The sequence below is a fragment of the Chaetodon auriga genome, chromosome 9 (genome assembly GCF_051107435.1).
Source record: "Chaetodon auriga isolate fChaAug3 chromosome 9, fChaAug3.hap1, whole genome shotgun sequence".
In the NCBI taxonomy this organism is placed as follows: domain Eukaryota; kingdom Metazoa; phylum Chordata; class Actinopteri; order Chaetodontiformes; family Chaetodontidae; genus Chaetodon; species Chaetodon auriga.
The window spans coordinates 26,059,352-26,085,000 of record NC_135082.1 but is presented as its reverse complement, the minus strand read 5'-3'; the positions used below and the strand labels follow the sequence as shown (position 1 = coordinate 26,085,000).

Here is a 25,649-nt window from a genome sequence, read left to right as displayed (position 1 = left end):
CTGCTCACTGAATATGGGAAGTGATCGAGAAAGTTGCAGAACAATAAGAGTCAGAGTCTTCTCATCTGTGACTGATTTGTAATTACACATGAATGATGTCAAGAAATGATGCAGGCAGCTTGGACAACATGGCGGACAATTACGAGCGCAGAGCGAAACAGACAAACATCATTTTCACTATTGATTTATCTGGCGATTACTGTCACAACAATGCTCATCACAGTCTCCCAAAGTGATGTCTACAAATTGCTTCTTTTGTCCAATCAACAGCCCAGAACTCAAAGGCTTTTCACACATGACGAGAAAAGCAGCAAATCTTTACATTTAAGAAGCTGGACGCAGCAAATGTTTGACATTTTAATTGAAAAATCACTGAAACGATGAACTGATTATCAAAATAGTTAATTAACTCACAAATACTTGGTAATAAGCTGTTAACATCTAAGCTGAGGTTATTACATAAACCTATTCCAGAGGATGACGAGGCTGTTCTTTCAGTGCAGGTTTCCCGGCAGGTGACCCAGTTCAAGACGTCTGACAGGTTGTCGAGCAGGAAAAGCAAGCAGCACGTGTGACAGAACACAGGTGAGCAATGACATGCAGAAACCTACTGTCAATCATTCCTCTCACACATTTAACAAACGCAGTTTAACACTGCTGCTATTCCAGAGCGCTAACGAGCTAATGTTAGCATGCTAGCATCCCATGTTCAGCCGTTGACAGAAATTTGGTCATCGGTTTTTCACGTGTTTAATCCTGACAGGAAGAGCTGCACAGGGGGTAAAACTGACCTGTCTGTGGAGCAGGATGAGAGGTCAGGGGTCAGTGTAATTAGGATTCATCCTCGGTGGCAACAGATCTGATAGCTGCTAGCCTGATGTCAGGTAACAGCATGTGGTAAGACAGAGTTTAATTGAATGAACTGGGAGAGAAAAGTCTCACTATGGACTGCGAAGTAAACACACAGAGCTTCCAAAAGAGAGAGAGGATCATTTTAAACAACCTCTGCCTCCATGAAGTGACGTAACCTGCGCCTCCTCCTGACTCCTGCTGCATGCACTCATTCATTCCAGTCACTTCTTTATATGGTCTCTCGTCTCGGCCGCACTGTGTCAGGCAGTTTGCATGCAGTTGTTAAATTGTTCAAACATCAAAGGTCCATAAAGTCACGGCTGAACATCCTTTACTGCAGGTCTGAGGTGCGGTGACTTTCGGACAGGGCACTGGTGTCTCCTGTGACATTCTGGCCAATGACAGTTTGTTGTGCTGATTGTGTTTTTAATGATATTGTGAATTTACGGTCTCTTGGTCTCCATGTCTGGCTGTTAGCGTTTGATCAATCTTTGATTAGAACAGCCCCAAAAACACACTGTGACCCTCCTTCAGGTCCGTCTGTACCAACCTGGACAACGGGCGCGTTGAGCGTGTCCTCTACACTACGACACAGAGTCTCCAGCCTCCTCGCTCCTTCCAGCACTGCAGACTCCGCCCACCTCCAGAATGCACTGGGGCTGAGAGAGCTGTGAGGGAGCTGGAGGACAGACAGAGGAAGAAACAGAATGAGCAGAGAAATGAAATGATTGGTTGATTGGCCGTAAGATGCAAGTAATTAATTTCTCGTCTCACTGAGTGAGTAAACACGCTGCTAACATCTCCAGAAAGCTCAGCACTGTCTTGAACAATGACTGATTACATCCTGGTGCCGAAACCGTTTTCCTGCTTTATCTTATCATCGGTGTGGAGGCAGAGGGCGATAAGACATCGTCAGGTTACCTGTTGTGCGAAGCTCTGGAACAGCTGCTCCATGTCTGAGGCGAGGTCTCTATGCAGACAGCTGAACGTCCCCAACATGCTCCAGATCATCTGCAGAGCCAAACCGTTGAACTGAGGAAGCTCATTGAGGAGCAGCGTGTTGATTGTTCTGCAAGAGGAGGAGAGGCTGACATGGAAGTCTGTGATAACCATTAATTATGTCTTTAGAATATCGATTTAATTAACATGTGATCCCTCCCTTACATGAGCTCCACAAGCTCAAACTGCATTTTTAACATAACTCCGTTTTTAGCACAGCTTCTGAAGGGTGTAATCATATAGATTTCAGAGGAGGAGGCTGTAAAAATAGAGCCGCTGTCTGGATTCACACTGACTCACACAGACCGGGCTTTGTTAGTTCCAGTCAGCTGGATGAAGATGAATCAAACACATCAAGTAACAAAGTCTGCACCTTTTATTTTACCACTAGTTCAGCAATTTGTCGTGTCTCTTCCACCCCTGCAGAATGTGAAAATAACCTTTCCTTCAGAGCACTTTTTGAAGTCTGATGAGGATCAGGACTTGAGCAGGACTCATGTGGACAGACGCACTGACTCCCTGTGGACAGACCTTCCACCCATCAGTCCAGCCTGTGACTTTAACGACGCCTCTCTCTTCACCTGTACGTGTTGGCCACAGCCTGTTCGTCGTAGCTCAGACTGGACTTGTCACAGATCACTTCGTAGTCGAGCAGCTTGTCCAGCCTTTTCCTGATCAGGTTCCTCGGGCCCACCAGGAGGTCACGGAGCGCGCACAGCGGCTTGTGGATTAACGTCCTCATCCTCTTCTCCTACATGGAAGCAGAGACGATGCTCCTGGTTAATAAATCCATCATTTCAGACCGGCACTTTACTGCTGACACTATGCTTTTTGTAGCTGTTTTCTTTTTTCACTGTGGTACTGCTGCATGAACTTAAGCAAAGAAAGTGATGAGACTGTCAGGTAGACTCACAAATGTGGGAAGAATCCACTGTCGGAGAGCTGTGGTGATCTCCTTGTAGCAAATAGGTGCTTTCTCTCCGTCCATATCAAAATCAAACTCCTCTGTTTTGCAGGACAGGAACCCCTGCAGACCAACGTCAGAGGAGGAGCTGTTAAAACCTGCTCAGGTCTCAGCCTGCTGTTCACGTTTGGCTTATTCTGATTCTATGAAGAAACTGTGGGTTTACTGATTTCACCAGTGTTTGTTTGTTTTTAGCTTTCAGACTGGTTGCCATGTCCAAATTAGAGGTTGTTAGAGATGCTGTTTCGTGAAAATAGAAGAAAATTATCCCAGCGAGAGGACATTGCTCCTGGCTTGGTCAACTGGTTTTGTTTTAGTAGGAAAATGTGAAAAACAAGGAGGTCACAGTTCTGCTCCTGGTTGGGTGGGAACAGAAAGAGGAAAAACAAGATCATTTTGGAGTGGAAGGTACACAGAAGCTCGTGTGTTTGACATCAGGGACTTCAGGAGCGTCTGAGTTTACAGGCAGTGACTCATTAACATGCTCAAGAATAAATGTTATGTTCCGCTTGTTCCACTTGGCCTCTGCTCACAAGAGACAGCAGGAAACTAATAAGATACGCACTCTCTTCACCCCTCATTCAGGACCTGAAGATGCTCTTCAGCAAGGCATTAAACCCCCAGACCTGAAAGATTCATTTCAAAATTCATCTAAACATCTTCTGACGAGGTTACCACCAAACACTGTAGGACTGCCTCTTCCTGCAAAAGCTTATTTAAAGCATAAAAAACAGTTTTAACATATCAACAACAAAAACGTCAAATAAGAGGCATTCATCTACGAGCTGGCAAAATGTAGAGCAAACCTGTAGGTGGTGCAGGTACGTCTCCACGTTCTCAAGGAGCTCCAGGATCCCATGCTCCAGAACATTAAAGAAACCCTCCAGGGCGTCAAACTCCCCATCCACCAGCTAGAGCACAGCACACAGGGAGACGCCTTTTAACCCTGTGGGTCATTTCTTAAGAAGTCAAGAGGTTCTGATCTGTGCATTTCAGACAGAAAATCACATCCACTCTTCTGTAAGCTCCGTAATTGCTCTTACTTCTCATTAAAGGTGGTGTGATTCTGATTTGGCTGGCGATTTTAGAGTTGAAGCATATTTTTGAGCTGCATTAAATCACTGAAAAGCTGAAGGATTCAAAGGTTGTCCATGCACTTTGTCTTTGCTTTGGTTCTAAGGAGCCTACAGTTTGAAGTAATCACCATAATGGCTACCAAACCTCAGAATCCCTGTAAACATGCACAGTTATGCTACAGTCATACACTGGTGCATCATTGTCAACATGGTTTCTGGACACATATGTCTTTGCCATCTCTGTCCAAAGTCCTACGTGTCAATCATTCATTTCCAGTGATACGCACCTATCCTCTCAGGCTGTGGCTGTTTTTAATCACCACGTTACAGCTTTAAATGACAGGTGAACGCACAGAAGTTTGGGTTTTGCAGAGTTTTGTATAGTAGGGATATGCAGTGCAGCTGTAACCTACATACTGTACGAGAAACGCAAAAAGATCAAAAGGCGAAGCAGGAAGATGTATTCCAGTCAGCTGCTATGAAAAATGAAATAACAGGAGGCATGTGAGGCTCCTCGTGGAGGTGAACTCTTTGATCAGACCTGGAAAACCTCACTGGACTGAGAAGTGTAACCATAGCAAAGCAGAGTGGAGCAGCACAGAGCAAACAGCAGGTTCAATAAACGGTCATATCATGATTTCTCTGCAGTTTAATCGCTCCTCTGATGAATCATTAACTAATGAACTGCTGCTGGAGGGAGTGTGTGCACTGGAGGAGTTATCCTGAGGTACAAGCATCATTAAGCATGACTGTAACATGTTGCTTCTATGTATGGAGATGCTCTCCTGTGTGATGTCAAACTCCAAACAGGGCGCAGCGATCGGTCAGGGTGCCAATTAACTTCTGTCCTACCTTAGCAGCTATTCCAGTCTCATGTTTGATGTGCTGGCTGAGCCTCGCCGTCTTCTTCGCGATGCTGTGGGTGTTGAGACGGTTGATCTTGTCCTTTATGGTCAGGGCTTCTGTCTTCTTGTATTTGTCAGCTACAATCAGAGCATGAGGGACAGTTAATGGAGTAAATTAGAGGAGCGCTGCCTGTTGTGCTACGAAGGGAATTGGATGTGTCAGTGCTTTGCTGCACGACCGTAAAAGTGAATCACATTATATTTTCCATTATCAGCTCATATGAAAACAGACTTGAAGGTCGCCCGTCTCACCAACTTCTCTGAAGCGTTTGTACTCATTGATGCGACAGTTCAAGGCGATGGAGGTGTGAGCGGTCTGCTCCAGGAGGTCATACGCTGGGTGAGTCCTGTCTGTGTGTTTCTGGATGGTCTGCAGGAGGAGGGGGTAGCGGGCGATCCGCTGCACCGGCATCACCAAGAAGAAACTCAGAGAGGTGGCGTTTACCTCCGGCCTGCAGAGACGAAGGTCTATTATTGACGCACGTGAAGCTGTAACTGTTTAGGATTTTCTGTTTTAAGTGCAGCTGAGCGTGAAACTACAGATAACGACAGAAACCTACGCTGAGGCCTTGATGACTCGGACAATGTCGTTCCAAAGTGCCTCCTTCTGTTTGTAGCTGTTCTCCACCACCGTGATGTTGTTGTAGTTGGCGAGGTATTCCTTATAGGCCGCCTCCATGTCTGAAGACAGGCTGAGGAACGAATCACCTGTCAGGAAAACAAAACACAGGTTCACTTATTCACATAGAAATTATTACATTTCAACCCAAAAACGTAACGCCTCCAGTCACGGCTGGCGCTGGCGCAGAGGAGTCAGTGCTAACACCTTTAGCGTATGCAAACAGCAAAATGTATAGCAGACATTTCCAGGTCCACAGCATGACAAGAAACACAAGTGTGTGTGTGTGTGTGTTTTAAACTGAGGATGCACCCGTGACCACATCCAGAGACCTCGCTGAGACTGAGCTTGTCAGTGTGAAGCTCAGACGAAAGTGAAAACCACATCTGATTAGAAGACGTGTGAAGATTCTGTTTGTTTCCTGTCAACAAGTGTGATCAGAGCAGCTGATCTAGAAAGAAAATAAACCTGTTTCACAGAAAAAACCTCTTTGACCAGCAGCTATCTTAACGCCTCCTGGTGGAAGGCTGAACAAGCGCAGATTGGCAGGTAAAAAAAGACAAAACCAGCATGAGGAGGGGCTACAGCAAACTGAATTATCTCGTACAGAGGGTCTCCAGGAAGACAGGGTCTCCAGGCTGAACCAGCTTCTGGTCCAGCAGGCTGAGGAGTCGACTTGACACGTCAATCACGTCATCTATGTAGAGAAACATGCTGTCCAGGTTGGCTGGAGGCGGCTGTGGAGAGCAGACAGACAGACAGACAGACAGACAGACACGCTGATTAATTTCCTGTGTGTGCAGAACGAAACAAAAAGAGTGAAGTGATAAGAGTACTTCAGTTTGCGTAGGACACTGAGCTACTCACAACAGAAATAAATGTCGCTAAGCTAACAAAAATGATTCTGTCAATACAGCAGCAGCATGCATGTGTTTCTGCTCCCTTATTAAAAAAGACGTAGAAGAAGAATGCAGGGCTGATAAAGACCCGCTTTGTTTAGCTCCATCCTGCTCCAGCGAGAGATCGTGGGCACTGCTGGATGAACGAACAATCAGCGCACGGCCACAGAAAACAAACCAGCCTCACAATGGCACCATTCATTCACATTATTCAATGTCTCCGTCCTGTCGTCCTTCCCTCAGTCTGTCTCCTGCTGTCCTTCCTCCATCCATCACTCCCCTATTTTAACACCCTTTTCACCTCCATCTTTAATCCCACTTCCACACGTTTGCGTTTTGTCTCTCAATTTCATGGTGGACAAATGCCACATAACACAGACAAATGTCTTTCTTAATGTCTCTTCCATCGGTCGTTCACCCGTTCGGTTCATTTCTTTCCCCAAACAGGTCATCAGAACACAGTCTAGTCGTTCTCCTTCCCTCCATCTTCCTCCACCCTTCCCTTGCTGTGTTATCATTCCCATGCTCATCCACAGCTCAGTCCTTCCGTCCCATAAAGCCTGATTCCATTATGTTTTACGAGGCCTCATTTCATTACCGCACCCATCATAAATGATTATTTGGCAGTAATAAGCAAAACCTCATACGTAATGAAAAGCTAATGATAATAAAGCAGCAAGCAGCCTCCGCATAACGGTTCCTCTGCAGAGATGCCGCAGCGCCGACTCATCACACGGTGATTGCTTTTTTATTTAAAGGCAGATCAGAGGAGTCGTTCCCTTTAACGATTCAACACAACACAGCCGATCGCTCCAAAACTGATCGATGGATCTTTTCATGACTGACTCCGATCAGCAGATAAATGTTCACTGCTTCCTGATGCTGTTAAAGATGCTTGCTTTGGATTTTCCCACTGTACATGAACTCAGCACATAAGACTGAGCTTGTTTTTCACATTTTTCTGTACAGTTCACAAAGAAATGCATTAAAATAACTTTGTTTCCAGAAACACTTCAAACATCCTGTCGGTCACTTGTTCTTAATTTAGGAGATTTCTGTCGTAAATAAACACCTTTACCTTTCGTTTTTTATCCCACTCACCTGCAGGACTTGTGCATAAACGAGTAACTGCTTCCTGAAAGACTCAAATATCTTCAGCAGGGATTTTGTTTCAATATTGCATTAAATCTCACAATGTGAAATTTGCTGCCTTTCTTTGTTTGTCTCTGTACAGGAATTCGAATGTTTGTCACCAACTGACAACACAACCAATCTTATGAGACTTTTGGACATTTTTCGCTCTTTTCAGACATTTCACAGATGAAACAGTTCACAGGAAAGATAACACACAGACTTAATGACAATGAAGTTCAGCTGCAGCCACGACAATCCCACGAGCACGACGTTCATACCTGCAGTTTCAGCAGGTTGCTCCTGATGGTCACGGTGCTGACCTGCAGCAGTCGCAGGTAGTTCCTCTCAGACTGGACCAGCTCCTCGATGGCCAGCTGTTGTCTCTGGGCTGCCCTCTCTTTAGCTGCTGCCTCCTCTTCTTCAGACTTCTTTTTGGCCTCGTTCGCCTCCTCTGCCAGCCTCTCCTCAGACACCGAGCTCTCCTCGGAGAAACTACGGTCCAGCTCTGAGGCCTCGTCTGGCTCCTCCACAAACACAGACACAACCGACTCCTCCTCTGCAGCGTACGCCTCCTCTCCAAACTGATCCTCCTCTGCGGCCCCATCCCTCCTCTCCTTCAGCTTCTCTTTCATCGAGTCTTTCCTGGCGACCTTCTCCACAGCGCCGAGCGGAGACAGAGCAGAGGAGGCCGGTTTGGAGAGAGCCAGTGTGAAGGAGGAGGGCCGAGGCCTCCTGGGCACCTCCATGCTGGAGCTCACTGTCGAAGAGACGGACGGTTTACACGATCCGCTTTCATGTTTACATTTAGGAATCACTTGGAAATGCATTTTATTAACATTTCAAAGAGTTTGTTGACTGAGGCATCAGTGTGAAGGCTGCACGGTGGCACATTCCTCATTCCAGTGTGGACCAGATGTTCAGTGACACTGGAGGACGGGGGAGGCTCACTCACAATTTAACCAGCAAATCATGAGAAATTCAGTGATGGCAAACATCAGCTTGAAGGAGCAGCTTTAGCTTCAAACACAGAAGAATAAAATATTTCAAAGGTCAAACAGATTGCTGGTGCCTCAGATCAGTCATCACTCACAGGAAAGAAGCTTTAACTAGAAAAGAAAACTTGACTTCTTTTGTTGGAGGCATGAACGGTGGTTTGAAATTGGGAATACGTGTTGAACTTAAAGACGCAGCAGAAAACACCCAGAACACTTAACCAGCAGCAGATGGGAGAAGAGGACGGCAGCAGAGGACAACTTTCTGCGCGTCCTCCTCTGTCTGTGTGCTGCTTTGACAGTGCAGGAGACATGAGGCTCATTGACACGACCAGGTGAGAAAATACAGCTTTTATCGTCTGGAAACACATTAAATTATTTGAATCTTGAAGCTCAAGATAAGTTTTTTCTGAACATCTGGTTCCAGATTTATCTTCCTCAGGAAAATTCCAAGAATTTGCAGGCCGACGCTGCAACAATCCTGCTTTTGATTCAAGGTTTATCTCCTGGAAGTCGAACGCGCTCACGTGCAGACGGCCCTCAGGACCACCTAAACCAGCAGACAGCAGGCGACGGCTTTGTGTGGACTGTTTACGCCACCGAAAACGCAGAGAGGGGAGATGTATTGTCATGCGTCCTCTGAGCTGGAACACCACGTGTCGGCCCACCGGGAGGCTGGCAAGCTGCTTACAGAGCGACTAATGCTGCCACCGGTGTGACAATTAGCCATTACATGATTCAGCTGAACAGCCGCCTGTGGCTTTAAAGCTCTGATGACAGTTTTATTTTTGACTGATTAAATTATAATGTCAACAGGACTCAGAGATCCTTCCAGGCAGCACAGCCTGAGGGCTCACTGCTGACACGAAAATAATACCTCTGTGATCCTTTACTCTGACAATCATAAGCATGTTTTCAACCATCTATTAACATGTTGCACAACTGCATTACTAAAACCTCACATTCAGCTGCAGCCGGCTGCATGAATTACACAATAAAACTGTTGAGTTGTGTCTTTCACTGTCGCTGAATGATGAACTCCTGCAACAACGTCGCGCAAATTCCTTTACATTTGTCGTAGTTCAGGTTTTAAGTAGCGGTGCTCAGCACACGGGCCTAAATGCCATGAACTCCAATGAATATGTGTGATTTAAAAAAAACTAAACGTACTGTAAAGAGTTTAGACCAAATAAAACCTGCAAAATAGAGTCAACTGTGATGTGTTGAGGCTGTCAGAGAGGCGTGCTGCATTAATTCCTGCTGCTCAGTGTTGATTCAGCTGTATTGATCTGTTCTGTTCTGGGTTATGCTGACACGTGTTTTTCACTTTTTCCACCAGATAAAATGTTTGGAATTTATCCTTCAGCCTTCTTTTCTGTTTATTATCTGCGTGGCTACACTGGCCTGTTATTTCAGGTGTCCCTCACCTGTACATCGTTACTGAAATACATCTCTGTGGATCTAATCCCAACACACAGATTTATCTCCTCCCTCCAACAAAAGGTTTAGGGGTCCAGCAGCATATGGTGACCCGGACTTGGGGATAAGTCAGATTTACAACTTAAGCCGGGAATCAAACCCCAACACTGTTTTTAGTGCAGATGGAAATCAATCAGCACTGCATCACTTGTTTGTTCAGCTTGTTCTAAACTATTTTGTTTAGGAAAAGCTTCTAACAGGCTGTTAAATGAGAAAGCGGCTCATAGAAAACATGTTTAGACGTCTAAGAATAAGGTACTCAGAGCATATTTTGGGAAAGGAAACTCAGGTATTGCATTGGCGATACCTGTAAGCTCTTTCCAAACCATTACAATAATTATGGCTCACGGACAAACTTTCTTTAGCTCCCAAAACAAGTGTGTCAGAGCTCCAGGCTGAGACGTTTTCTGCCCACAAGCTGCACCAAAACTACACCAGACTCCACCGTCCTGACGACTGCAGCCTGCCTTCGATTGACAGCGTGTGATCAGAAAGCGTTTGCGTGAGATCAGGCGATCGTTACCTCGAGCAGGATCCCTGATTCAGCTGTGGTGAATCTCAGTGTCCCCTCTCTGTCTCTGTCTCGCTGTGCTCTGTCCCGAGTGAAGCAGAGATCTGCTGCAGAGACGCTGCTGCACTGAAAACACACACACACGCACACACACACGCACACACACAGGCGCGCTGGTGTAACTTTCTCCAGTGACTCACACACGTCAGGCTGCTGCTGCTGGGCCTCATGTGGCACGAGTGTGTGAGCGTTTATTCACGAGTGTGTGTGTGTGAGGGAAAAACACAGTGTGTGAGTGTGTGAGGAAAGGGGGGATGGGAGTGGAAAGGAGGGTGGGCCGGCTGTTTAGCAGAGGAAAAAGAGGGGAGGGGGGAGAAAAGGTTGGCCACACACACACACACACACACACACACACGCACACACGCACACACGCACACACACACACACACGCACGCACGCACGCACGCACGCTTTCACACACAAGCTGCTGAATAAGCTGATTGACTGCAGCAGCTGGTGGGAAGAGGAAGTGGCACTCACCCAGGAAGATGCCGGTTGGCTGGCAAGTGGTCACAGTGGAATGAAGGACCAATCAGACGACACCTAGAGAGGTTTCATGAAACGCTGGTCGGACCAATGAGGACTGAGCGTCGAAGTGATTGAAGTTTTCCCCTCACAGGAAACAAAAGCACTGCGGGACGACTCATCCTCTCCCAACTGCAAAGGGACTGTCCGGGTTTTCTGGTGGAAGGACACAAAGGGAGGTTTAGAGCTCACTCCTCTGCAGGTTTTCAGCCAGAGATAAAAGATTTACGTGGCTTGTATTCAAATGAAAGTTAAGAGGACCGTGTGCTCTGAGAGTCCACAGCACAACCGCACACTTTCATTCAATATTAAAGGACGAGTTGACCCAGAAGTTCATCCAACGGCATCCAGCCGTGCAAAATGATTCAGGTTTATCTGACGTTATTGGAGGCACGTGTCAAAATAAAATGACAGACAATGAGATTTCACTAAAAGCATCGACTGAAGAGATTCAGATCTGTGCAGTGAACACCGCAGCGATCAAAGTATGATGTGCACAAATCTCTTCTATCAGTTTGGACTCTTTGATGCTTCCAGTAGAGATTTCGGCGGGTGGAGCAACGGTCCTCCTGCAGGTGCTAAAAACGCATGTAAATGTGACGCTAAGCTAGCAGCTGTGTCAGGCTGTTCTTAGGCAAAGCTGTGCTTTGAGCTAAATGCTAACATGCTCACAATGACAATGCTAACAATTGCTAATTAGCTAATATCTGCTAAGTACGACAGGCTGATGGGAATGACATTAGTTTGCAGATATCTGGTCATAAATTAAAGTGTTGGACATGTTGAAGTTTATGTGTGTGGCTGAAAATGTGGCCTGCAGCACAGGAAAATGCTGCTTTTATGACACGCAGCAGGAAGAAGACCTTGTGCTGCCTGAGGGAAAACAGGAAAACACACTTAAACAACAGCTGAACTTTCAAGTGTCAGCGTTTCAGCTGCAGCTTCAGCTTCAGTGGTTTCAGGGTGGAGATTTAACTCTGACAGGCAGGATGAAATCTGTCATCTTGACCTCGGCCATCTTTGTTTACAAGTTTTCTGGGATGACTAATGAAGGAATATTCTGTTGTTTTTATTTTCCAATACAAATGTTCCCTCACCTTTAAATGACTCGACGGAACATTTTCTAAAAACAACAGTGAACTGAACACAGGCTCGACTGGCTGATGAGTACGATGAGAATAAGATGTTCGCACGAGCCCTGAGACAATGAATGAATTCACGGCGGCCTGGAATGACGGAGGCAGGAACGCGGCCGCTAATCTGGTTCATCAGATCGGCACGTCGGGCAGGAATGCTGCAGGACGGGATTCTTTCGCCAGCTGACTTACTCGATCTGACGACAGCTTAAGGTGTGCTGCAGAAAAATAAAGCTTCTGCAAAGTGACGAGAAACTTCATCAAACTCCCTGCAGCGACGTATGACGGGAAATGTGCTTCTCAGAGCCAAAACCTGCTTTTCCAAGACAAAAAAATGCTTCATTCCTAGAGAGAAATACGTTTTGTTATCAGCCCTTTTTTAAACAGACATCCTGTAAGACTGAGCCGTCATTACACACACCTGTTCAGTCCTGCTGGCAAACAAATCTGAGGGATCTACGTCAGAATTTCCTGTTTATGTTTTGTGTTTATCTTCAATAACAAGCACTATAAGATATTTTATTAAGCATTCAGACACCGACACCAGTCCCAAATATAACAGACAATAGGTCATGTTTTTTTTTTCTTTAACTTTCTGTCTATTCTGATCTGCATTACACAGAAAACTGTCAGAAACGCATCATCAATGGTATCAATAGAGGCAGAAAATGCCCAAAAATGCTTTAAAGAAAATCCACCAAAAATGAAGCTCGTTCTTTGACCTTAACTTTCATGAAGTCTGCCGTCATGCTTTTAAGGTATCCTGCATATCTTATCTTAGCTTATCCTGCAAACCAACAGCACCAAAAGATTAACGTCCTTGGTGGAGATCTTAAGTTGTGTTTACTGTGTTTGCAGTGCAAAAAACAAAAAAACAGGGACCGTCCTTCAGGACTTTCTGTGGCTGGAACACACGCAGACATAATTAGTGATTCAGGCTGACAGGACTTCACTTTCCCATAACGAGCGCACCTGAACACGTCTTTCTTAACACACGTGGTGTCACCTTTTAACTGGAGAGTGTGTGAGTTAGCGTGATGTCATGACCGCAGCAGGAAGGTCAACACGGCAGTAAAGAACGAGGCGAGGAGTCATGACTCAGGACGAAGGCTAAATGCAGAACTGTGCTCACACTAATTGCAGGGTTGGTCCGTTTCTTGGCTCACGTACATGTGGCTCGCACATAAGGACACAGCTTGACTTTGGCAGCGTGCTGAAAGGGAATTATTATATGACAGCCTTTGATATCAGACGTGCGATATCATCTACAAGATAACAGGACACTCCACCGCATCAGTGCCATGTTGACATTTCCTGAAGTGCGAGCTTCATGTGAAGGTCTTCCTGCTGCCGGCTGAGTGACAAACAGCTGAGGGAAGACGACACAGCAGCGATGGAAACAATGACCACGTCCTGTCTGTTCAGTCAACATCAAACCTTCAGGCTGCTGCGGCATTCGCCACAGAGACTGAAGGGTCATCTCAGCACGCCGCTGAGTGACAGCAGATTAAAGGTGCGAACACACCTTCGCTTTGCCCTCTCTGGTCTGAACTAGTGGCTACGTTTACCCTGTCTTACCTCTTTTATTCTCGCACGAGCTGGGTGAGTTTATTCTACCGTGTGCTGCAGGGTGCACAAGATCTCCCACTTAACCCCAATTTTAGAGACGTTAAAGCACAGAGGAAAAACCTGACAGCTGTACATTCATTTAGTGACTTCACCTGGCAGGTGTTACGGGCCTGCACACTGATTTCACAGGTAAGATGGCACACAGATGACAGACTACGTATTAAAACGGATTTTAGAAGTGTTTCCATTATTCAAAATATAAACTCAACAGAATTTAGAATTACAAATCCGACACACACTTATGTTAAAGTTTATGTGACATACATGCACACATTCCCCATAACAATGTGCAACAGGTGGGAACATTACAGGAATGTCATTTTTATGCTCCAGTGTGGATGACAGGTAAGCTGTCCACCTGTGGCTGCTTTCATTTAGCCTTCAGGGAGCTAACAGCACAGGGTTATCGATTAAGGTGCCAGGAGATAAAAGAGCATCTACCTGTTTTTGTCACATGGTGAGAGAGAGGAGACGGTGTGGAACCCAATGAATACGTTACACTGAATTTATACACTGAATTGTGATGTTTTCAAGCATTTTCTGCGCTCACGCTGTCACCTGTGTCACTCGGTGGACATATCTGTCGGAGGATTTTAAAGCTCGTTAGCAGCAAACCGCCGCAGAGCGCGATTAAAAGCCTCGTTTGGTTTAAGGTTGAGGGTTCACGCGGTGTTTCTGCTGCCGTGTGTCTTCATAAAGAAAGCAGAAAATTACGAAGAAATGTGATAAAACGTTTACCTCCCTGTTGCCGCCCTCTCCTCGTGTGTTTACACCCGCTGTGACGTCTCGTGCTCTGCGTCTCTAGCGCTGAACTGCCGTTCACCTGTTGTCACTCAGCAGCCTGTCAATTCACGACAACAACAGACGAACATGACGTAAAGGGCGAACGCTTTACAAAATAAAAGCCCTTAAAAACAACAACATCCGCGTTGTTTTCAGAGTAAAAGCCGCACAATAGATATTCTTGTCAAAGGGGAATAAAATCAAACAACATACACGGTGTACAGGAAGCTGTTCACATCTTGTAGAAATACAATTAGAAATTCTTGGGATGAGACAGAAAGATGTGCAATCAAGAAGTTTGAACTCATGATCAAGATACTTCGGGTCCTAATTGTTTTCTAACCTTGCACCCTATACGGAGTTGTAGTACAGCCAAATAAAAGAAACTGAAGCTAAGTGATCTTTCTGGCACATAACGTTTATTTTCAGGTCAATTTTCCAGACAGAAAGTCTGTTTTCTCTGATGGCTGTCTGTTCCCTCCACGGCGCCAGGGGGCGACAGCGCCGCTTCCTCATGTAACTCCGTCACAGGTGAAAGGTCGTGAGTCTGACAGTGCCACATGCGTGATGTTGTGTTGTTGATGCTGGACGTTTAAAAGGATTTGTTTCTTCCAGCTGTCTCTTCTTGGTGGGTGTTGAAGTTGGATTCCTTTAAGTTTCAAAGCTTTCATTTTCTGTTTGGTTGATTTAATTATTGCAGCCAAATATGTCGCTTCTTCCAGTGTAAAGGTAAGCTAACACAGATAGTTCCATTATCGGACGGGTAGCTAACTTAGTCTTCCCTTCTCCAGCCATCGGTTTGGCCCTAAAACTGATAAAACTGTATTTACACAGGCAGCTTTTGAAGCTTCACCGTTGTTGTCGGTTTATGTGAACTGTTTTGGTGGATTGATGCACTGATTGATGCCTACTGAGGCAAGGCTCAAGAAACTGGCTAAAAGGTGAAGTTGAAGTTTTCACAAAGTGCCAGAGTTAAACGACTATGGAGCGTTAATTCGAAATATAACAGTGAACCTGTTTTTAGCCTGTATTTGCCAATTTAATCGGGGCGGTGCCATCCAAACGTTGGTGTTGAACAGGGCTGTGTCCGATAATGGGTGAAGAGACACAACATACGAGAGCTAACAGTGTTTGTTCAGGGTTACGTAAAGTAGAGGAGCGCAGAACCTTTGACATGTATGATTGATCAAGCAGGTAGAGAAATTAACTGTTAATGTAGGGTTTTTATGGCAGTATTAATATTGTTCTGATGTATCGAGCAGGTACATTAATCAGTGGTTTAGTGAACGTGTTTAATTTGTGCCGTTTCAGGTGTTTTTCAGCCTTCGGGTCCAGCCTCAGGCTCCGAGTGTTTTCCGTCTGTCTTGAGGTAAAATGCGGAACTTAAAGCTGCTGAAGAGCCTCCGGAGCTCGGAGCTGCAGGGTCCAGGCTCGCCGCAGTGTTTGGCTGTGCGTGCTGACACCGGCTCGCTGCTGGTCGCCTCTCACTACTCCATCACTGAGTACGACCCGCGAACTGGCCAGGTGAGCTGGTGATGACGTGCTGTACCTGGAGGAGACGTTCCTCAGCACTGATAAACAGCATGTAGAGGTGAAAGTTGTCGCTCACCATTAGCCGTCCTCCTCTCTGTCCTGCAGGTGGTCAGTGAAGCCTCATTGACCGCTGAGGGTTTCCTCCCTGAGGATGGCAGCGGAGTCGTGGTTGGACTTCAGGACCTGGCTGAGCTCGAGTCAGCGTGTTTGGCCACAGCTGGCGGCGATGTCATCCTCTTCAACCTCAACACCTGCCAGGTGAGCAGCACAGTTGGAAAGTTTGGCTTAAGATAAGGGATTCATTGTGTCTTTGAGGGTCTTCACGTCGTGTGTGGTCATGTTCCACAGCTGGAGTGTGTCGGCAGTGTGGACAGCGGCCTGACCGCCATGAGTTGGAGTCCCGATGAAGAGCTTGTCGTTCTCACCACTGGTCAGTGTGTTATAAAAAATGTAAAAAACGTCTTATTTCTATAAATGTTGGTTCACTGTTTTAAATGAAAAGCTTCCATCTTAAGTTTAATGCGTCGAATGAGAGAGAGACACTATCAATCTCTTAGATCGTCATCGAGCTAAAGGCCAAAAAACAAACTCAACCCACTGATCTAAACTTTGTAAAGTTGTTCCCATTAAATGTCTTTATTGGAAACTGTTACAAATGATTTAATCTTCAGTAATTTGTGCTCACAGGTCAGGAAACGATCATCATGATGACCAAAGACTTTGAGCCAATCACTGAGGTCGGAATCCACCAGGACGACTTTGGTGAAGGTACGGTGGCTTTAAATGGACCCTGTTTAGATTAAACTTAAACTTTTGTTTATTGACCTTCCAGGTTCAGACAATTCTGATTAGAAACACTGAATTATTTTGCTGTTACAGTGAAACATCACAATTACATCATGATTTTAAACTTACAGTTATCTGAGCTAAAATCGAATATCTGACGTCACAAACCTGAAATCTGAACCGTCGTGCACATGAAGCGGTTTGGTGATCTCCTGTGTTGCTGCATACGATGTGTTTTTCAGGGAAGTTCATCACGGTGGGTTGGGGAAAGAAGGAGACTCAGTTCCACGGCTCAGAGGGGAAGCAGGCAGCACAGAGGAAGATCCAGGTCAGTGTTCAACGACAGAAACAACAACGCATCGAAAACTGCGAAAATGAAGGAAAACGAGTTTGATTTGAAAATATCCTGAACGACGCAAACACGCGCTCCCACAGGAGGTGCAGCCGGCTGCGGCCTGGGACGACCGCAGGCCACGGGTGACGTGGCGAGGTGATGGTCAGCTGTTTGCCGTGAGTGCCGTCTGCCTTCAGACCGGAGCCAGGAAGGTCCGGGTCTGGAACAGAGAGGGCGTCCTTCAGGCCACCAGTGAGCCCATCAACGGCCTGGAGCAGGCGCTCTGCTGGAAGTAAGAGCTGCCGCCTGCTGTCTTTCCTGAATGAACACTTATTTACATTAAAATGAGCAGCAGTTGTGTGTCTGCTGGTGTTTAACTGAAAGCATATCAGCAGTGTGAGTTCATGGTAAATGTTCGGTGTTTCAGGCCCTCGGGCAGCCTGATAGCGAGCACTCAGCGTCATCCCAACAAACACAGCGTGGTTTTCATGGAGAAGAACGGACTCCTGCACGGAGACTTCACGCTCCCGTTCAGCAAAGACCAGGCCAAGGTACGCTCAGCTCAGCCTGACTTTAGAGATATCAAAAGATGAACTGTGAAAGATTTTTACTTTTGAAAAGCAGCACGAAACACTTCGATGGATGTTTCAGGTGAAGGATCTGCTGTGGAACACTGACTCCACTGTTCTGGCTCTTTGGTTGGAGGACATGACTGCTGGAGAAGACAAACAAGTCAACACTTGCAGTAAGTTCAGCCAAAGTTCTTCATGATTATGATGTTACACGATGAGTTAAATAAGAGAATATTAATGAAAGTCTCCTCTGCAGTCCAGCTGTGGATGGTGGGGAACTACCACTGGTATCTGAAGCAGAGTCTGGACTTCGGCAGAGACCCTCAGAAGGCTCCGGTCTGTGTCTGCTGGGACCCTGAGCGGCCCTTAAGGCTCCACGTGGTGACCCGCGGCTGGACCAGCATCACCTACGACTGGGGCTTGACGACTGAGAGGAGCCCTGGGCTGGACGCCACCGACAACGCCAGCGTGGCCGTGATTGATGGAGGTGAGAGCCAATGAGACGAGAGGAAAGGGAACGGTCGGCCGATTCCGACACGATGTTAACATCTATCTAAACCTCCTCAGATAAAATCCTGGTGACGACCTTCAGGCAGTGCGTGGTTCCTCCTCCCATGTGTTCCTTTGAGCTGCAGCTGAAATCACCAGTCAACCAGGTGACCTTCCTCTGCCGGCCTCAGAGGACCAATCAGCTGGCAGCGTTGACTTCTGACGGACAGATCTCAGTCTACAACCAAGGTGGGTTCTACGGTGCTTTAGAGAAATCTGGACTTGAATACACAAAGGATCCTGGGTAGAAGGAGAGAAATGAAGCCTGGGCTGATGCTCACGTTTAGCATTTTGACTTCATGTGTTTTAAACTGACATAAACTCTGATTTGTATCTTCTTGTTCTGGGTCTTAAGATGCTCCTGATTCTGGAGAACAGGCCGACAAAACAGCCAATGGGTTCCGCACGATGTCTCGTCCCCTGGTCCTCCAGAAAACCTTTAGGTAACACGACATCCTGCCGCGCTGCAGACAGACTGTATGCTGGTAATTAGCTTGCAGGCTAAAGATGCTAACAGTTTGTCTCTGATGCTCCTGCAGAGTGGCGGTCCACCCGGAGGAACCTCTGGCCCTGCGGCAGCTGCTGTGGCTGGAGGACGAGCTGTTCGTGGGTGTGAGCTCCAGTCTGCTGCCCACCTCCTCCACCCTGCTGATGCTCCGCCCTGCTCGTGACGGCGATGACGCGCTCACTGTCAGGTCGTTGTCCTGTTAACTTCACAGATGAACCGAACTGCACTGAGGCCACGCTGTAAGACAGAACTCACTGTGTCTTTCTTTGTTTCAGCTCTGAGATGGAAGTGGAGGGTGTCGTGGTCAGTCTGGTTCACTGCTCCCAGACCGGCACCGTGGCACTGCAGCTGGAGGATGGACAGATCAGGAAACTGCTCTGGGGTCAGTCACCAACACTCTTCTTCTGCTGCTGAATTATGTGTTTTGCTAGTATTGTTGGACATTTGATAATTCAGAAGGCACAGGAGATGTCCTTCTGGCTGAAAGACCATTGAGCAGAATGATAAAGAGCTTCCTGGCAGAGTCTTTAAATGAACCATGATCGATGTGAAAGAGCTTTTTCTTCCATATTCATGACAAAAACTGAACCTCACCTTCATAGCTGAGGAGAATGTCGCTGTAATAAAATTCATTTGTTTAGAGACAGAAATCAGTTTTATTTTCTGTGCAGACTGTCCTGAGCCGTCAGTGGAGGGTTGGCGAGACTCCAGGGGATGTAGCATCAGCTTCCCCGTTCCCTGCGTGCAGACGGCCCTCTGCAGCATCAGCGGGGAGGTGGAAACACATTTACTTAGAATTACACAACTGATTGTGAATGAATTCTTCTGCACAGACGTAACTGCATATATTTTTACCTTCATGTCCTCAGGAGTGTCTTCTCGGCCTGACGGACAGATCTCACCTGTACGCTGGAGACACAGAAGTACGCGGCCATCTTTATTTTACCAGCTGACTCAGTGTGTTCATCGTGAGGAAGAGCAAACAGGAAGTGTGTTCACGTGTGTCTCCTTCGTTCTCAGCTGGCCTCCAATATTTCCTCCTTCGCCGTTTGCGACGACTTCCTCCTCATCACCACGCACTCCCACACCTGCCGCTGCCTCCAGCTGAGCGCACTCAGCGTCAAAGGTGGGCTGGAGACACACACACACACACACACACACACACACACACACACACACACACACACACACACTGAAACACTCTTATGTTATTTAGCTCAGACTGCAGACAGTTTGATATTTTTACTTTGGTGAAGTGGATGAATCCTGAGCTATAAAGACACCATTTTAATTTCAAGTAATGAGAAATGGCCAGTAATTATGTTATGTGGTGATGCGAGGCAGTTTATTGGACAAAATCTGGGATATTTTCTGGTACAGCTGAGTTGAGTGACCTTTGACCCCACAGGGCTGCAGGCGGCTTTGGCCTCAGATGGAGCTCAGAATGATGAGACGCTGCGGAGGGTGGAGAGAGGATCCAGGATCGTCACTGTGGTCCCCCAAGACACCAGAGTGATTCTACAGGTCAGTTTAGCACGCACGCACGCACGCACACACACACACACACACACACACACACACACACACACACGTTGCTTCCTTTCACTGTTTCACTGCACCACATGTTTTTTCATGCAAATCTAAGATGCAGATTAAAAGCGCCTGAACTCTCTGTGATTCATGCAGAGGTGTGTGTTCTCTGATATATTTTGGTGTGTTTGAGTCCAGATGCCTCGTGGGAACCTGGAGACCGTGCATCATCGGGCGCTGCTGTTGGCTCAGCTCAGGAAGTGGTTGGACAGGTGATGTTACCTGCTTGTTTTGTTGAATCTCGTCGTCTCAGTGACTAACAGGCCTCGCAGACAAACGCTGATCTGAATGGACGGGAAGCAGAGTGAGCCGAAGTGTTAAAACCACAACATGCTGTGTTTGGTTTGTTCAGTTTGAGGTTCAGAGATGCCTTCGAGTGTATGAGGAAGCTGAGGATCAACCTGAACTTCATTTATGACCACAACCCAAAGGTACGTAAAAGGACTGACGTGGAGTTTTCTAATAGTTTTCAGACATATTGCAGATTCTGAAAAGGCGGTGCGTGAATTAAAGCGACGGCGTGTGTGTTTCTGACTCTTCCCGCAGGTTTTCCTGGAGAACACGGAAACCTTCGTCACACAACTGAACTCCATCAACCACATCAACCTCTTCCTCACCGAGCTCAAGTGAGACTCTTCAGATCTGCCACAGTAGATTTTCAGTTCAGAAGAAGTCAGCTCTGGTTTTACTGGGATTTTACTCACGCACTCTGTTTGGTCTGTGGCACTCAGGGAGGAGGATACGACCAGCAGCATGTACCCCCGTCCGGAGGGCAGCCCGGTCCAGACCCAGCCTGTCTCTGGGCAGAAGAAGGTGGATGTAGTTTGTGATGCTTTACGGAGCACCATGGAATCAATGAGTCCAAACAAGTGAGGGACACTGAAATGAACTTACAAGCATCTCTGCAGTGATTAGACCACAAACGTGCCGTGAGTTTATCAGCAGATCGGACATTGGTGGGACATAAAACAGTCATTTTGTCGCCTGTCCAGGTTCCTTCTGTCCATTCTGACGGCTCACGTGAAGAAGACGGTTCCAGAGTTGGAGATCGCTCTGCAGAAGGTCCACGAGCTTCGAGGTGAGCACACGGACGACCTTCTACGACCACTTCAGCACACGCACACACACACACAGAGACACACACATACGCTGTTCCTGATCTTGTGCCGCATCGGCGTCTTTGTCCAGTGAACCCTCCTGAAGCTCCCGGTGCTGTGAGCGCTGAAGAGGCGCTGAAGTACCTCCTCTTCCTCGTCAACGTGAACGACCTGTACGAACACTCTCTGGGAACGTACGACTTCGATCTGGTGCTCATGGTGGCCGAGAAGTCCCAGAAGGTACAAAGACGGAGGAGGAGGAGGAAACGTTAGAAAGCAGAAATAAAAGTGGAAATCCAGTGGTCATTGTGTGAAGGTCGTTCTGGATCTAAGCTGTGATCATTCTTCAGTGTTTATCAGTTTACTTTTGTCCACAGGACCCCAAAGAGTACCTTCCCTTCTTAAACATGCTGAAGAGCCTGGAGCCAAACTACCAGCGCTACACCATCGACAAGCACCTGAAACGCTACAGGAAGGCTCTGCATCATCTCAGCAAGTGCGGTCAGTCTCAGCGTATCCGCGTGTGTCTCAAGATTATTGACTTTTGATCACATTATTAGGAAGCCGTGATCCAGAGTACATGATCTATGAAAGAAGACGTTCCTGACTGTCAGGAGAAAATCAGTATGGCAGTAATCACAATGAGAAACCAGTAATAAGTGCTTTGATCTGTGGAGTAGTGAGCTGTAAATGTTTGGACAAAGTGTTTCTGAGCTGAATTCAAGCTGACGGTGAGCTAACCGGAGCCGTGCTTTGTGTTCAGGAGAGGAACATTTCCCTGAAGCTTTGCAGCTCGTGAAGGAGCAGAAACTCTACAGTGAAGCTCTGCGGCTGTACGCAGCAGACAGCGTTCACTACAAGGTGCACGCACACACACACGCACACACACACACACACACACACACACAGATCAGTCATTTTGCTTCATCTGGTAACACTAAGATTGTCAAAAGCATCGACGCTTTGATACTTTTTCGATAACTTGTGTTTAAAACGATACGTTCTGTTTGTAGTGAATGTACTGAAGCTATAAAAAACAGCAGATCTGTGATCAGATTTTCATCTCAAGCCTGCACAGAGGGAAGAAAACCACCTGATCCTCATCCATTAACATCGTTCCAGATGTGCTGGTTCTTTGGTTCGTTTGCTGTAAACTCCACAGTAACATGCGAACCCCTGCTCTGACCTTTGAACTCTAGGCTCTGAGCTGTGCCTACGCCCAGCACCTGGTGGAGCAGCAGCAGGCGGAGCAGGCTGGCCTGTTGCTATGGCGATGCGGAGAGCCAGCCAGCGCCCTGCAGGCGTTCGCCGGCAGCTCCAGCTGGAGGAACGCCATCTGTGTGGCGCAGCAAATGCCGCTACCTCCGGACCAGTTAGCTCTGCTGGCCCGAGACCTGGCAGGTAACATGACAACAGGTGGATGGACTGAAAGATAAAAACGCTCAGTCACATACATCCTAAAATACTTTGTTTCGTTCTCATACAGAGAAGCTGATTGAGCAGCGACGGTACTCTGAAGCTGCTCTGCTGTTGGACCAGTACGCCAAAGTAAGACAAGCAGCAAAAATACATCACATAAAAATCAGGCAGCAGCTTCTTCACTGTCGCTGCTTGGTGAGGCTGAAGGTCTGCGTGTCTCTGTTTCCAACAGGACTGTGAGGAGGCCATCTTGGCTCTGATCACTGGTGCAGTCTGGGAGGAGGCGCTCCGATTGGTCAGTCACAAATATCCCCATTTTCTCCTCTTGTTTTTTTGACATTTCCATTTTGTAAAATGAGACAAACGTGAACTTAAGATGAAGCACGTTTTAAAACGTGCAGCTATGAAGTGAAAATACTTGATCTTCAGCATCTTCTTACATTTTCTCCTCTTCCTGCGGCTCATGTGTGATTCTTTCTCTGTCTGCCTCAGATATACATGCACAACAGACAAGACATCACTGAAACCAACCTGAAACCTGCTCTGCTGGAAGGTGAGGAGGATTCAGGGCCTGTTCAGCCCTCTCGCTCTATTCCTGAACAGACCAGGAATAAATGAAAAGGCTGAGCAGATTTGTCTTACAATCGTGTCTGTTGAGTCGTCGTGAAGTTCATGGTGTTGTTTTCTTGTGTCAGCTGTCAGCACGCAGACCGCCTTCCTGGAGGCTCAAGTGGCGACGTTCACGCGGCACAAGACCCGACTGGCCGTGGTCCGAGAGCAGAAGGAGAAGGCCAGGCTGGACATGCTGGGTGAGGAGAAGTCAATGCCTTCAAGAAGTTAACGGTTTCATTTGATTTTAGGAAAGAAATTTAAGAAAAGAGGATTTTTTTAAAGGTCAGAACCTTCAGAAAAATGCTCAGCTGTTTCTGGTCTGGATGCTTCGTATGTTCCATCATGTTACCACCACAAAGTGTCTAAACACAGCTCTCGTTTGATGTGAGCAGCCTGTGTCCACATCACCTTTAAAGAGTATAGTATAGATGTCACGAGGGAAGCCAGAAGGAGTTTAAGTTTAAAATGTTAATATTCTGCAGCTGAAATCATAATTAAAAGCAACATTTGCTGTGATCTTCTCTGTCCTCTTCATCAGATGACGATGGTCCAGACTGCCCTGATGCTGAGCTTTACTCTGAAGCCAGCAGCATGATGACCGGCTCCAAATACTCCCACAGTAACTCCCGCATCTCTTCGTAAGACACACACACACACACACACCTAAAAACTGTTGCTCTGATTCTGGTGATTTCCACGTTTTGGTTGCTGGTCTACTGTTCGCCTGCAGGAGATCATCAAAGAACCGTCGCAAAGCAGAGCGGAAGAAGCTGAGTCTGAAGGAAGGAAGCCCGATGGAGGACAGAGCGCTGATGCACGCTCTGGGCGAGATCATCACCACGGTGGACAAGATGAGAGGTACAGAAACTCGAAGCCTCTTAACAGCTCTGACACTTTATACTCTAATAAGTTTGTGTTTGTTTTGATGCAAAAAATAAGGTGAAGTTTTGTCTGCTTGTTGAAAAATCACCAAAATTCAGGAGTGTGCAGTCTAGCAGTGAAATGGTATGAAGCAGTCAGGGATGATGGGAAATGTGGTCTTATTCTGAAGGGGCATTTAATCAGCGTTTACAGGACATGAACTCACAGAATCAGCGTTCAGTTCTCCTTGTTGGAGGTCGTTCGTCCAGCGTGACTGAGGCTCATTTGTCGCCCTGCAGAGGAGGTGCACAGCCTGCTGAAGGCCCTGGTGCTGTTCCAGTTCGACAAACAGGCCGAGAAGCTGCAGCTGGCCTACGAGGAGGCTCTGCAGCTGCTGGAGGCGGCAGCTCCTGAGGTGTGGCCTGAAGGCCTGCAGAGCAATCAGACTCCTGTAAGTAAAGTACATTCACACATTAACACTGGCAGATTTGTTGTCTGCATGTGGGCAAGGAGAAGGCAGTGTTATTCATCTTGTTTTGGAGTTTTAAATGTTCTTTTTAATTTTAATTGAACTTTGGTCTCGTTCTTGCTTTTCAGCTCACTGGACCGAACTCGACTGCAAACAGCATCACGGCTTCTTTCCAGCAGCAGCAGCAACCTGCAGCTTCGCAACAAGGTCAGCACAATGTCTCCTGTTCAATGACGGCGTGTCGTCTGTTTGCACAACTTCATTTTATCTGGTATATCTGACGTGTGCCCTGTGAGAGCAAACACGCTCTCTTTGAAAAGTCATTTTCCGCTCATTTTTCTCATCTCTGTCTTTGTAGCTGCCGACGTCCCGACGCCACCAAAGATGAGAAACGCCATCAAGTGGAAGCTCACTGTTCTTACATAGATCAGTTTTTTGTTCAGTTTTCTGTCTTTTTTTTTAAACTGTAAAGTTAAATTGTATTTATGTAACAAATAAAGGTTCAGTTAATGTCTCCTCTTACTTAACGTGTTCATTCGCTGGAGGACAGAAACTCAACTACATGATATCACCTCAGGAATTTCTAGACTTTACAATAAAGATTGATCTCAGAAAATGTTGTAATTATTGATGTGAACAGATTTCAGAATCAGTCCATGTTTTACAAGTTATTCTGTTGCATCACAGTAAAATTTCTGAGCGTCAGACAGTTCAGTTTGTCATCATTAAGTCAAAGGAGCAGTTTAGGCCTTCTGT

The 25,649-nt window shown here is 46.7% G+C and overlaps 2 protein-coding genes across 3 annotated transcripts in view; one reads left to right on the top strand and one right to left on the bottom strand.

The window, feature by feature from the left end:
* The window catches only part of arhgef37 (Rho guanine nucleotide exchange factor (GEF) 37), a 19,482-nt gene extending 4,846 nt beyond the window's left edge, over positions 1 to 14,636 (bottom strand). Inside the window, exons 1-13 of the mRNA XM_076739523.1 lie at positions 14,519 to 14,636; positions 10,971 to 11,171; positions 10,443 to 10,556; positions 7,727 to 8,205; positions 6,023 to 6,152; positions 5,357 to 5,504; positions 5,049 to 5,248; positions 4,744 to 4,874; positions 3,622 to 3,726; positions 2,765 to 2,878; positions 2,433 to 2,602; positions 1,774 to 1,921; positions 1,403 to 1,531 (exon numbers count right to left, since the gene is read on the bottom strand). Of these exons, the coding sequence (XP_076595638.1) occupies positions 1,403 to 1,531; positions 1,774 to 1,921; positions 2,433 to 2,602; positions 2,765 to 2,878; positions 3,622 to 3,726; positions 4,744 to 4,874; positions 5,049 to 5,248; positions 5,357 to 5,504; positions 6,023 to 6,152; positions 7,727 to 8,194 (1,743 nt within the window). The 5' untranslated portion in view covers positions 8,195 to 8,205; positions 10,443 to 10,556; positions 10,971 to 11,171; positions 14,519 to 14,636. The remainder of the gene's footprint in view (positions 1 to 1,402; positions 1,532 to 1,773; positions 1,922 to 2,432; positions 2,603 to 2,764; positions 2,879 to 3,621; positions 3,727 to 4,743; positions 4,875 to 5,048; positions 5,249 to 5,356; positions 5,505 to 6,022; positions 6,153 to 7,726; positions 8,206 to 10,442; positions 10,557 to 10,970; positions 11,172 to 14,518) is intronic.
* A 451-nt stretch (positions 14,637 to 15,087) lies between these two features.
* On the top strand, positions 15,088 to 25,407 carry elp1 (elongator acetyltransferase complex subunit 1). Of its 2 annotated transcripts, none has more exons than XM_076739688.1 (36): positions 15,088 to 15,191; positions 15,875 to 16,087; positions 16,202 to 16,354; positions 16,445 to 16,532; positions 16,789 to 16,864; positions 17,125 to 17,210; positions 17,318 to 17,508; positions 17,644 to 17,767; positions 17,868 to 17,961; positions 18,045 to 18,275; positions 18,356 to 18,526; positions 18,693 to 18,780; positions 18,877 to 19,032; positions 19,121 to 19,227; positions 19,517 to 19,620; positions 19,715 to 19,768; positions 19,866 to 19,971; positions 20,254 to 20,369; positions 20,574 to 20,647; positions 20,788 to 20,866; positions 20,982 to 21,061; positions 21,167 to 21,304; positions 21,428 to 21,513; positions 21,624 to 21,772; positions 21,910 to 22,033; positions 22,296 to 22,393; positions 22,732 to 22,933; positions 23,019 to 23,080; positions 23,184 to 23,246; positions 23,444 to 23,504; positions 23,647 to 23,760; positions 24,102 to 24,201; positions 24,294 to 24,421; positions 24,724 to 24,875; positions 25,022 to 25,100; positions 25,252 to 25,407. In XM_076739688.1, exons 4-36 carry the CDS (start codon positions 16,500 to 16,502, stop codon positions 25,317 to 25,319), a joined length of 3,594 nt encoding a protein of 1,197 aa, XP_076595803.1. In that variant the 5' UTR covers positions 15,088 to 15,191; positions 15,875 to 16,087; positions 16,202 to 16,354; positions 16,445 to 16,499; the 3' UTR covers positions 25,320 to 25,407. The 2 variants fall into 2 exon arrangements, with proteins under 2 accessions (XP_076595803.1, XP_076595802.1); XM_076739687.1 differs by having other exon boundaries at positions 15,102 to 15,191; positions 16,445 to 16,526; positions 16,784 to 16,864.
* Positions 25,408 to 25,649: the final 242 nt, after the last annotated feature.